Source organism: Perca fluviatilis, chromosome 9 (genome assembly GCF_010015445.1).
Source record: "Perca fluviatilis chromosome 9, GENO_Pfluv_1.0, whole genome shotgun sequence".
NCBI classification, from domain to species: Eukaryota; Metazoa; Chordata; class Actinopteri; order Perciformes; family Percidae; genus Perca; species Perca fluviatilis.
Window position 1 is genome coordinate 4,284,461 of NC_053120.1, and position 13,653 is coordinate 4,298,113.

The 13,653-nt window shown below is 39.5% G+C and overlaps 1 protein-coding gene across 3 annotated transcripts in view; it reads left to right on the forward strand.

The window, feature by feature from the left end:
* The first annotated feature begins 294 nt into the window (after positions 1 to 294).
* The window catches only part of LOC120565391, a 28,761-nt gene continuing 15,402 nt past the window's right edge, over positions 295 to 13,653 (forward strand). Inside the window, exons 1-6 of one of the 3 annotated variants that reach the window (XM_039811193.1) lie at positions 295 to 1,121; positions 5,725 to 5,981; positions 6,766 to 6,789; positions 8,242 to 8,344; positions 9,255 to 9,345; positions 9,481 to 9,632. In XM_039811193.1, coding sequence (XP_039667127.1) covers positions 5,726 to 5,981; positions 6,766 to 6,789; positions 8,242 to 8,344; positions 9,255 to 9,345; positions 9,481 to 9,621 — 615 coding nt within the window. In that variant the 5' untranslated portion in view covers positions 295 to 1,121; position 5,725 and the 3' untranslated portion in view covers positions 9,622 to 9,632. Of the gene's footprint in view, positions 1,122 to 5,724; positions 5,982 to 6,765; positions 6,790 to 7,780; positions 8,345 to 9,254; positions 9,431 to 9,480; positions 9,633 to 13,653 lie in introns of those variants that run through there. The other 2 variants (XM_039811196.1, XR_005640230.1) reach the window with 2 other exon arrangements.

The window sequence follows — 13,653 nt, forward strand, 5'->3', positions numbered from 1 at the left end:
GGTGTGGCGCTGCCACTATTCTCTTGCTTTCCACTTCGACATTAAACATATATATTTTTTTATTATTTCTGCCATGGTTCGGTGCATTCACCGCCCGGTCACCATTTGCCATTCTGGGCATTTTCTTTTATTGCTTATCCAAGATGACAAACCTCCAAACGGAACATTTTTTTCTCGCCTCCACCTCCGCGATCAGCACCTCAACCTCAGTCGGTGAAGTTTTTCTCTTTTTTTTTTTCGTCTGCAGCGGGATAACCCGTTGTGATTGGACAAAGAATGACGTCGGGGGCGCATTTATAGTAATTTCCATATTCATTTATGGGAGGAGGCAAGGCGGGGTCGGTCACTCATTCATGTGCGCTCAATTTCACGTTGATTGTGATGTATAAAGGAAAGGTGCGCAGGAGCTGGCGTACGACCGGTTTTATACATGTGAATATTTCTGTGCGTAGGTACTTTTCAAGTTTTGGCTGTACGCCATCTTCTGGTATGAAAGCTGCGCAGTGTTTTATACATGAGGCCCCAGCTGATTTTCCCTCATAAATGTGACGTCATCCCTGTTTGCGCATGCGCGTGTCACACCTTAAACCGAAAGCGGAGTTGTCCTTTCAGCCGCAGCGATATGGACGGTATGTTTGTGGAGGAAAAGACTTCGTCGGTTACCGGACAGAAAGCGGACTTTCCTTCCCAGATGTGGAACGTGTTCCGTCTCTGCTCCAGCTGCCGGTTTGAGACGTTTCCGAGTTTTCCGAGACTTCGGCCCCGGAAGTCAGAGAAACTCCCTTTTAACATCGAGTTTTGGGAAGCTGTCTGCGTGCTTTCTGTCTGAAACATGGTTCTTTTTGAATGGACTTTGGCGAGTCTAGCCTATAGGACTACGAGCTGCTGTTTGATATGGCGGTGTCTGACCAACGATTAATGTCATGGACTCATGTGTTGACAGACAGCGGATATTTGGGAATCCTAGGATAGTGAAGGAATGCACCGCCTATTGCCTACTATGCCTCTTGCGATCTTGCGCATGCGCATGGCAGAATTTATCGCGCACCCACCATAGGCGCCGCGCACCTTCCATATCAGTCTGCATTTGCAAGGAGGAGAGAGAGCTGGACCACAACAAGGTGAGTAGCCTACATGTCTTCCTAGCTATTTAAACTTCGAACTGAAACCTCCCGCACTTAGAAGAAAAGATCCATGTAGGACATTGATATATCGGCTATTTTGTTTAAATTAATCTTTCACATGGCCAGAATGCTTTCAGGAGGACAATTTATATCTTTGGGAATTATTTAAAGTTCAGCGTAGGCTAGTCCTATAGGTCAGCTAAACGCAGTTGTTTTTGCACACCACATTTATTTGACTAGGCTATGTGTTACTCATATTCAGTGAGATGCTCTGAGCAGTCATGCCTGACTGCTCAGAGCATGAGAGTGACTTCTCTGCAGTCTGTCTGCCTCTCCTTCCTCCAGCCTGGACTGAGGTCTGACTTAAAGTGTAAAGTGCAGGTTAACCACCACAATCAATTAATGTGTAAATAAAGTGCTCAATATGTATATATTTAAACATTTCTGTCTTAAAATGCTTTAAAAAAACAAAACAGATTTAAGATTTGAGACCTCACCCAGGCACCAATCAGATGTTTGTTCTTGGGGAACTTGTGGAGCCTCTGCCCTGTTTTTTATGTATTCGTGCATCCCGCAAAAACACAATAGTTAACCATTTTTGCTAGCTAGGTCTCCAATATAACTGGTAACTCTAGGCTTGGAGTCTCTTATGACGTCACGCTCGCCCAGCCTAGTGGAAGGGAGGGGGAGTGCTTAAAACCACTGTAAAAAGTAGACCAACTTTTCATATTCAGCATTTTGGTATAAAAAACATACAAACCAATGGTGGGCGGTTCTTATCTTTATGTTTTGATAAGCACATTGCATTATCTTCGTGAAAAATGTAACCTGCAATTTACACTTTAATACTTGAACAATGGCTGTAACCCTATTACTTCAAACTTCTAATAGTTACTGTCGATTTGTGTCTATCCTACTGTCTACTTTATTCTCTTATAATGCCCATATTTAATGCTGGCTCTTTTTTTTTTTTTTTTTTACTTTATCCTTGCACTGCTATAGTTTTTATATTACTATGTCTACATTATTCTCTTATATTGTCCATATTTAATGCTGGTCTCTAGACTTTATTCCTTGCACTATTGGACTAATTTGCACTACACCACCATGACACCCCCTCTCATTGAGCACCTTCCCATGCAGACTGAATCCCAGGGTCAGTCCCTGCCCTGTCACTGCAAGCCTCTCATGCTTATACTTCCCTTATAGTACATTCATGTGGAATTTTTATTTAGTATCTTCTCTTTTATTGTCCATATTATTCATGTGGATTTGTTATTTTATCATCCTGTTTATGATGTATGTGTATGTTGTGTGTGATGTCTTTCTATCTATCTATCTATCTATCTATCTATCTATCTATCTATCTATCTATCTATCTATCTATCTATCTATCTATCTAGCCTATCTATCTAAGTGAATGTGCTTGGGCTCCTCCACACCAACTGAAAGCTGAAGCATGAAAAGCTAACACTTCAATACTGTAAAATAGGGCTGCTGCAACAACAAATCAATAAAATTCAATTATTAAAAGAGTTGGCAACGAATTTCATTATCGATTCGTTGTGTTAAGCCACTCAATAAGTGGCTTAAGATGTTGGAGTATAAAAAATAAATGAATAAACTGAGTTGAGCACGGATCAGAGCAGAGCGGAGCTAGAGGAGGTAGAGGAAATACCACCGGAGAGAGCCGTAACGTTGTTCTGAAACACACGGCAGAGGCAGATAAGGTTACTACACACTACACTAATACACTAAGTATTACATTTCAATAGTTTATAATTAATAAATAACCAGCTTTTCAAAAATGTGCAATTTTAAGCTCATTAAACTATTAAAAGTGCTATAACAGTTTTACTAGCATTTCACTGTGTGTAGTGTTAACTACGCTAACTAACCACGTGTTGTGATTAAAGAAACTCCATTGAGCTGAGTTTGGGATGAACTGGACAGAAAAGTGAAAGAAAAGCAACCTCCAAGTGCCACACATGTATGGGAACTTCTGCATCAGAGTTGGGAAGAACTTTCTGAAGAATATTTGATTTCCATTGTAGAAAGATTGGCACGAGTGTGTTCAGCTGTTGTATCTGCCAAAGGGGGATACTCTGATGAGTCAGAAATTAAGAATACATTTTGGTTTATAAATTGATTCCATGATTTATTTTTTAACCTAAATTGTTCATTTATTCTACTCTTTAATTTCAGAGTACAATAAGACATTGAACAGCATGAATTTCAATAAAAACCTGGAAAAATTGGGGTGTTCTAAAACTTTTGATCGGTAGTGTGTATATATATATGAAAATGTTCTATGCAAATGGCATGGACAACTTCCCAAACTGGTTTTCCTACTCCAAGAATTTGGCTCACTCTGGCCTAAAAGAGTCTCGGGAAGTCCCCCCCCCCCCAATGTCATGCCACCTCCATGTCTTCATGACAGTGACTCAATCCGTGCTTTGATATCATAAGTTATTATAAATTAGAGTGATACGCTCGCTTTCAGGCTTTCCCTTTTATTATTACCCTCTAGCCACCAACACAAAGCCACTATCTAAGTCATGCATAATCTCCACCACCAATCTGTAGAAGTGATTTATAGTCTGATGAACCACGCTGTGTCACACAAGTGAAGGTTGAGCAGTTTCTAAAACCAAAACCACACTCAAATAGTCCAGGCGACCAGAGAAGACGGGGTCTTGCTGAAGTGCTCCTCTGCAGTGCACTGGCATCTCTCCAGCTACCGGTCTATACTCCGTACAGGGACTTGAACCTGTGACCCTCCGTTTCCCAACCCAACTCTCTACGGACTGTTGAGAAAAAAAAAAAAAAAAAAAAAGTAAAGTAAAACGAAACTATTCTGTTTTTATATTTTTCGTGCGTGCGTGTGGTGTGTGTGTGTGTGTGTGTGTGTGTGTGTGTGTTAAGCGCATATCTCTCGAACCGTTAGTCCGATGGATTTCAAACTTGACAGGTGTCTTGCTACGGGCACGAGTAAGTAAAGTGCCAAGTTTGACATTGTTTGGATAAGAAAAGCAAAAGATATTGTTAAATGTATATCGGTAAAAGAAGCACACATTGGCTTTTACTGCTCTAGCCGCTGGCCACTTCCTCTCTCACACTGCATGCACACACTGACTGAGCACCTGTTTGTGTCATGACTCACTCTACACTAATCGCCCGTTCCAAACAGGCACATTTTCAACGGGACTTGCGCTAGTATTCAAAAATTACAACATGTCTATAAGGGAAAAGAAAAAGATGACATGAATCTGTGAATACGTGCACCTCACCGGTGGGGATGTGCACACTACCACTATACTGTTCTACACAAATCTGTCAAGAACCCTAACATTTCCATTTAAAAACGAAAGAAAATTAATTTGTTTTCACATAAAAAAAGATACATTTTAACATTTAGACATTTTAAAATGGCTACATTTGCAAATTAATCATAATTTTACAAATATTTATATCTATCTATCTATCTATCTATCTATCTATCTATCTATCTATCTATCTATCTATCTATCTATACCGTTACATTTAAGTTGAACTGTAAATAGTCCTACATATCTTAAACTAGAGAACATTAGATTTTACAGGTGTAAATGTCCTTCATTTAATATTGAAAAGCAAAACAACACAAAATGTCATGTACAATTACATCTAAGCTAGATTTTACTTATGGAAAATTACTTTCTTTTACAATAAAGTAATTTTCTGTTGTTCCAGCTGCTGGAATATCTATCTATCTATCTATCTATCTATCTATCTATCTATCTATCTATCTATCTATCTATCTATCTATCTATCTATCTATCTATCTATCTATCTATATCCTGTGAAGGTTTGGACAGGATTTCATTCTCGGAAACAAAATTTCAAAACATATTTACATATTTACATCATTGCACTAATGTGGCTTTGTCCTGATGAGTCAGTGTAAAAAAAATGCTTTTCTGTATTTTTGCGGTAACTTACTGGCAACGTGTTGCAATTGCATTGACAAAACTTTACTGTAGTTCTGTATTAGTCGTGTTCTGATGTCAGGTTGCAAAGGGCATCATGGGACACGATGACATTTATAAAAGAAGGCAAACCAGTCCTGTGTAGGAGAGCTGAGTAAGGTACAGAAGGGGGGGATGGTTCTGGTTACTTTCACAGTCCTGGTTCCCTTTCTGTTTGAGGAGGCCGCCACCCTTCATAAGGATGAGTCATTCTGTCAGCCTCTCAATCAGACACACATGTTGTCCCCTGTCCTACCCTTCTGTACTGGACAATATTCTGCACTATGCGCATTTATCTATTCATCACTCTTTGCTACCTCCAATTGTGCAATATGTTATCTCTATTCAGCCACACCTTATTCATCTGTATATCTGTGTCTATATACTGTCTGTTTATATAAGGGTGTTTATTGGGTAATTGGGTATGATTGTTTTATTAATACTATTATTACTATTATTATAACTAATTCAATTTTTTTCTATTTCTAATACTTTATGTATATTTTTTCTCCTATGTCTACTTAATGTGTATTTGTGCTGTAGCACAGGAATTCCCCCAGTGTGGGATTAATAAAGTCTATTTTATCTTTCAGGATGGACTGCTTCAGATCAGATGGTCCAGCTGCACAGAGAGCCTCAGTGCTCTATGACTACAACAATGATGATGGGAATCTGTGGACCAGGACCAGTCAGGACGCCCCCCTCCCCCTCTGTTCCTCCTCCCATCCTCCTGACTCCAGCTGCCTGGTCTGTCTCAACCAGACGGTCTTCGTGGTGTGCCGTAACCTAACCAAAGGGGTCAAAGTGATGATGGAGGCTGGAACAGACCAGGTCCTCCTCTCAAAGTCTGGTAAGAATCTCACAGATATCTCCACCCTGATACAGTCTGAGTCCACTGAGACTATACTACATCTACAGCTACAACTACATCTACATCTACTGCCGCGGTTTCAAGCCCCTAAACAAACACATTTTGGAAACTCTGCTGCCCCTATTTTGGTTTGGAGACTCCAGGGTTGCTCTGTAGTCTGGACGGACACAAACGGAGACCTTTGGTAAACAACAGTACATGTCAGTCAGGCTACATGACCGCCACGTTAGAGTTTAACCATCGTGTTGTCGTCCCGTTAACCATGAACTTGTTGTCCTTCGGGGCCATAATTGAAATTCCCTTTTTTTTCGATGCTTTTGACGCTTTTTAAAAGTTTTTGTCACTTTTTTTTATGTTATTTTTTTTAATTCATGGTCAATAAAGCAAATTTACATGACATTATACCAAATTGTTTTGTTAGAGAAAGCAGAAATTATGAATTATTTGTACTATTAGTTCAGACCAGAGGAAGTTTAGTGGATCACAGACTGTCAAAGTTTAGTCAGGACACAGTTTTGAAACCATTTTCAAAACAAACCAAATTTCTGATATTTCAGTCTTTGAAAACAAGTCAAATTTGACCCGAGGACAACACAAGGGTTAAAACAAATATCTTTTGCTACGTTTGCACCACTCCGATGTTTCCGAGCCCCTAAACCGGAGACATTTGGAAACTCTGCTGCCCCCGTTTTGGTTTGAAAACTCTCCGGTTGTGACAAAAATGTCAGGATAAAGTCTAACCATGAGCTCTGTTTTCTTCCAGAATGCCCTGAGCCTCCCTCTGTCGGTAAGTGTCCTTTACTGCTCTACTCTTTCTCTCTGATAGTACAAACCTCTGGCTCCAGATGTGTTAATCTCTGTGTAGACGCACGACTAAAACTGTTCACGCACACAGTCAAAATCATGCAGACACGTTCTTCTGTCCGATTTATAAGGAGGCACGTACGCCTAATGTTTGTTTTATAAATCTCAGTCATTGTAAAAGTGGGCGCACATGCTAGAGCCTCATTTCCTCTCCCACAGGTAGCTAGGAACGCATGTAGAGACTATTGCTGCCGGGCTTTGAAGCCTATTTTACAAATTGGCCAAAACAGTGGAATTACATCTTCAGTCTATATTTTTTCAGTGCCTGCTTTAAAACCTCCTTAACTTCTGACCATATTTAGATTTTCTGGCAACCTGTTCCACAAGCTTGTTGCTACATACAAAAAGGACTCCTTAACTCGAGGAGGTACACAATCAGTAGAACTGCCCCTGGTGGAGAAGCTGTGAACATTTCTTACTCTGTTAAAATAATTGATTAAGTATTTGGGGACAGCCCTGTGCACAGTCCTATGTACCATGCACAGTCCTATGTACCATGCATAGTCCCATGTATCATGCACAATTCATATGTACCATGCACAATTCATATGTACCATGCACAATTCATATGTACCATGCACACCATGCACAGTCCTATGTACCATGCACAGTCCTATGTACCATGCACAGTCCTATGTACCATGCACAGTCCTATGTACCATGCACAGGTAAATCTAAGTGACTTGATCTTCTACTTTATCACCCAATAGTCTCAAAATGAGAAGTGTCAAGATGAGATCTCATGGGGAAGTTCAGAATAAGCCTTATAACCGTATTTTGAGCAGTCAGAAGCCTATGTTTTTAAAATTAATGGAGCAATTCACAAGTCTCTAGTGAGCCGCACAGAGAGGAAGCAGCGATTTTACACAAAGTCAACCCTGGTTAATAAATGTGCCTTTGATTGACATCAACAGAGCGCTGTGGGGACTAAAGATATAACCCAATCAGTGACGACGACAACCTCAACAAACAGCTTTTACCACAATGCCCCCCCCCCCTCATATCTGATGTCATCATCTCACCGTCAGATTTCTCTAGAAAACTGTGTGTACGCTGGTCTGATTACAGGTTACAGGTTCACATTGGTATGTGTCAGAAAGATGTGCACGTAGTTTTTGTGTGTACACATCATGTAAACATCCAGCCCCAGGTGTGTTAGAGACCCCTCCCCCCTCTGGCAGGTAACTAACTAACTGACTAAAACTATTCATACTTTTATATTTTAGTTATTTTGTGGTTCTGCACGTCCATGTTTCATGTTGGATCGTTGGTGTTTTTTTGGTAAATATTAGATTTTTGTGTCAGTTGTTTAAGAGTCAAACCATTTCCAGCTCTGTCCTCCTCGTGTCTCACTGCTGCTGTCTGTGTCTGACAGACGCTCCACAATCTCAGCTGGCCGTTATCATCCCCTCCATCCTCCTCATCCTCATCATCATCATCGGGGGGGTTTTCTGTAGGAAACGCTGCAGGAAGAGAAGGTAGGTGTAGTTGTAGCGCTGCTGGTTTGCTGAGGTTGTTCCCAGTGGTGTAGTCTACGTGATACACAGGTTTACGCATTAAGAAAGCTCCAGGATCTCTATATACCCACTTAAAAATACCCAATGACACACAACAACATACTTTGCATTGTAATTTTGATATATTTTGAATTATCATGTGTTTTTATTCTTCCCATAGACTAAATAAAGGTATTTCCACCGTAAATTGGTGGATAAAAGTTATCTGAATGCAGGAAATGAAGTCGTTAATGTTCAAAACTTCCCTGGGGGAGGACACCAAGACCCCCCACTATGAAATGCCCCCCACCCCCCCAAAAGGCCCATTCTGGCCCATACATAAACAGTACAGTATACCCACTACAATACATTAGACTACACCGCTGGTTGTTCCTGAGTCGGCCAAACCACAATGTTTTTGTTGAAGCATCTTTACTCATCCTCTCATACATCTCCGCTGGTTGTTAACCCTCCTGTTGTCCCCTCGGGTCATATTTGACCCGTTTCCAAAAATTATCTATATCACCACTATGACAAAAGAACGTTGAAAAAAAGACAAACGCCTGAAAAAGGTACTAAAACGCTGGAAAAAGTGACAAAAACCCCATCAAAAACATCAACAAAGATGACAAAAACTTGTTAAAAAAAAAAGCGAAACACGAAATTGTTAAAAAATTTACATTAAAAAATTTAAAAAACGCCAAAAAAGTGACAAAAAGATGTGAATGAAATCGACAAACGTTGAGAAAAGTGTAGGAAAAGAACAAAACAAGGCAAAGGCAACACAAGGGTTAATATAATAATATAAACATTGTTGTTGTTTCTTTGCTTGTCTTTTATCGCCATGGAAACACAAATGAACGTCAGCTGTGAAACTCTCCTTTGTTTACAGAAATAAACCACAGACTCACACAGAAGAAGAATCATCCACCATGACTAATGAAGACCCCATGAAGCAAACTGAGATCTTTTCTACTTTTAAAGTTGGTGAAATTGAATCATGAACAGATGTTTTTAACCTGCACTCCCTCCATCGTATGTACTGTAATAAAAGTGGATGAAAAGATCTATGAACTGTGAGGGTGATACTTTAATCTATATTCTCTTTTCTTTGACAGACCTCTTTAAACTTTTCCTTCAGTTACACCATCTACACGGCAGAGTCCCAGGATGACTTTGGATATGTCTTTTTATCCATTAATCAGAAAATACTGTCAACAATCAGTGTTGGGAAAAGTTCACTTTCTAACATGAACTAGTTCAAAGTTCAGGTCACAAATTTTAAAATGAACTAGTTCAGTTCATATTTCATACTTCAACATTTTGAACTAAGTTCACAGTTCTTAGTTTGTAGTTCTTTTTTTCCATATGTTGCTGCGAGCTATTATTTTTCAAAATTATTGCCACAGCCCAAATATAGAACCACAGACAGCAATTATTTTATCAGTTTCAACACTGAAACTATGCGTCAGATTTCATCTTCATATCCGATCAGTTCAAAGTGCAGTTTCAGGTTTGCTGTTCACAGTAACGTTCATCAGGCAGTAATATGGTACGTTCACTTCACCTTCGCCCAAAATATGAAAGAGTTCATGAACTATCGTGTCAACAGCCATAAAAAAAAAGTTTTTCCATCTATGAATAAGATGTTGTATGAATCAGGCTGTGAATGAGATCTGAACAAAGCCCTGTGTAGAAACCTTCAGAATATAGAGAGGAGGGAAAGTGTAAAGATTGGTTGATGTGAGAGCTGCAGAAGAGGAGATTTCAGGACACCGAGACACTTGATGTGACAATAAGATCAGAAAACCTTTATTGTCTGTTATGAGAGACAGAAAAGTCTTTGACAGGGCAGGCTCGAATGACACAAATACATATAAGAACATAAAGATAGATATAGAAACAGTGTGGTCCTGTGTGATTATAGTGTCTTTCCGGCTACTGACCGGGTGTAAAGTTCTGTTAGGGGCAGTGGTGTAGTCTAATGAATTATAGTGGGCATACTGTACTGTATATCTATATATATATATATGGGCCAAAATTGGCCTTTTTTTAGCATCAACGACTTCATTTCCTGCATTCAGGTAACTTTTATGCACCTGCGCATACACCTGTTGAGTTTCCTCAACAGGTGTATGCGCTGCGTGAGAAAAACATTTCAATATTTCCATGAGAATTTTATATTTTACTAAAAAAGAAACTGCCTTTCCTGCAGAGAATGAGTGTGAATTGCATCTTACATGACTGCGGTTAATTAGGTCACAACAAATAAAATCCCCCGAAGTGTGACCTGATAACTCTTAATCTGAGTCATTGCGAGAATGTTCTGCTGACTCGTTCTTTAGTTGTGGAACTCAAGCAAGTAATTTCACTGTTAACTGTGTACTGTAAACGTCATGTGTATATTATTAATGCAGTAGTCTCTACGTAGACATGTTTGTCAGCTTCTGGTTGATATTGAGAAGTTCTCATGAATTCAGGTGATGGATACTTCAGTCTTATTATGAGTCTTTGTACAGTAAGTTGATGATGTATTGAGCACCATGTTTCCTGTAGGTCAGGGGTCTTCAACGTGTTTTAAGCCAAGGACCCCCTACTACATACTGTATCAAATTAAGTTGCATATTAAACTGGGCCTACAATAAGTGTTAGGGCAACCTAAAGCCTTCTTACATACCCTTTTTGCATAAGCTATTAAAATATTAATTGTAGGCATGATTTTATAAATCATATTTTAATGTTACACATTAGTGAATCTAGGATTAACTGTATCTGTGGGCTGGTATCTTGGTGACTACCTTACTTATAGGCCAGTAAGCCTATCATCAGTGGGAATTTATATTTGCTAATAATATGTTGGAATTATGTTAAGGCATTTTAATTCTTTTTTAAAGAACTCAAAAATTGACAATAATTTGGAGGCTCCCCTGCAATGACTCTGAGGACCCCCCTAGGGGTCCCGGACCCACTGTTGAAAATCTGTAGGTTATGCGGCAGTGGAAGAAGTATTCAGATCCTTTATTACTGCAGTAAAAGTGCTAATACCACACTGTAGAAATACTCTGTTACAAGTTAAAGTCCTGCATTGAAAATGTTACTTCAGTAAAAGTCTGTAAGTATCATCAGGGAAATGTAGTTAAACTATTAAAAGTAAAGAACAATCCTCCCATTTTAGAAAGTGTAAACACACACACACACACACACACACTGAGACACACACACTGAGACACACACACTGTCACTCAGAACACACTGAGAATAAAAACACTATCATCAAACACCAGTACAGAAATTACAAACTTTCTAATTTTTTACAGTTTGAACAATTTGAGTGACTTGACACTACTCAATAGTTTATTTAAGGAAAAGATATAGATTTTATAATATACCAAGTTTTAAGTAAGGTAAACAAGAAGGAATGAAAATCAGCAGTTTGCTTCAATATAGTATTCTGTCTCTAGTAATTTATGTAATTACTGGGGAAAACTAAACTAAAGGTACGCAGAGCCGGCCCTAGACTTTTGGTGGCCCTAAGCAGGATTTGGTTTGGGGGGACTCTCCACATTGTAACTTGTTGCCACTGCACTTGGGACTTAGTAGCCATGGGGCCCTAAGCAGCCGCTTAGTTCGCTTATGGGTCGGGCCGGCTCTGAAGGTACATAACAGTAACAAAGACTAGTGTGACTGATCCTTCCTCTCTCCAGCATCATGAGGCAAGTTCTCTTCATCACATCGGATGTCTTCATCATCTCTAAATAAAAATGAATGTGGTGTTTCTATTGCTTTCACCTCAGTTACTTTCTGAAAAACAGTGAGAACGCAGTTTTACTATAGTAAAGATATAGTGTTTTATATTGTATACATAACCTCAGACATCTTACCTGGTTTGTATACAAAAAATTTCTGATCTTTCTCTGTCTAAATATCGTAGCCTATATGTTCACTAACTAGTCTAAAACAAGACACCTGATTAGGCTTTCAGCTAAAACTCCAACCAGCAGTGTTTGATAGGCACCAGACTGAAATCTCTTGTTTTGAATGTGTGGTTAACAGTTGTGACAGCAGTGTGTCAAAATTTGAACAAAGTGCTGTAGATCTACAGTGTTGTGCACGTTGTGGTTAAAGTCCTGGGATAATTGTGTTTTGAAGCGATGAAAAACCAACTAGAGTTTGGTCCACATGAACTGCTGCTGTGCAGACTGGGGTTAGAGTTTAGCACATGTGGCTCCAGATGTGCCCACTCGTTTAGCAATCGAAAAAACCTGTAATGCGTCAGTCTGGCTTAACGACCTGATGCTATTCCTGAAATTAGAAAACATGAAGTATTTCTCTAGAGGATCAACTGACACATTCTTTAAAATATGGGATCTGTTGTTGTACTTTGAGAAGCTTAACCCTCTCCCCCCAGATAATATAATGATATAACATATATAACAGAATCGCTCCCTCTCTCACCCACATCCTACTCTATTTTAATATTCAGCTTTTCTTTTCTTGGTAATGGTGGCAGTATGTGGGTGGTGAACAGAAATCAAGACACTGTACCTGTAATGGATCTTTATTGTCTTATCTTTCTTATAATAAAAACATGGTTTAAAAAAAAGAAAGAGATAGGCCTATTATTTTTTTTCCAACTGCTTACACACAAAATCTTTTCATGTCACATGATTTCTGAAACCTCTCACTCAAAGTGTTGTGCTCGTTGTGGTTACAGTCATGACGTCTGTAAATCGGTGAGGTGAGGCTGAGTCACATAAACAGCTTGCCTCCTGGGCAGACCAGGCCAGGAGACGGCCACAGATCTGGCTGTCTGAGACACATGAGTCAAATTATGAGTAATAAAGTTCATAATGGTTTATCAAATCAAAACTAGAGTATATGCATACACATGCTGGTGTGACTTCCGTTCATACGGTATGTGTTGTTGTTGTGCTTTATTTCCAATACAAGAGAATTTTGTGTTTTTGGATGCCCGCTGCAGGCCTGAACTTGAGGTACTTGTACTTCCATTTCCACCTACTTTCTACTCTGCTGTTGCTGGGGCGCGGCTGCCACCAAAAAACTCTGCTAGCCTAATATTCTGCATTTAGAGACAAAGCTTCTCCTGACAGCTCCTTTCTTTGTGTTGTCTCTCCATGTGGTGAACTGCAACATGTCCGTGTTTTTAATTCTGCCATTTATGCTTGACATGATATTTTATAGGCTCTCTTTAAAGGGATACGCCACTGTTTGTTGAAATAGGGCTCATCACGGTCTACTCTAGCTGTAGATAGGTGGGTCTCCCCTAGCAT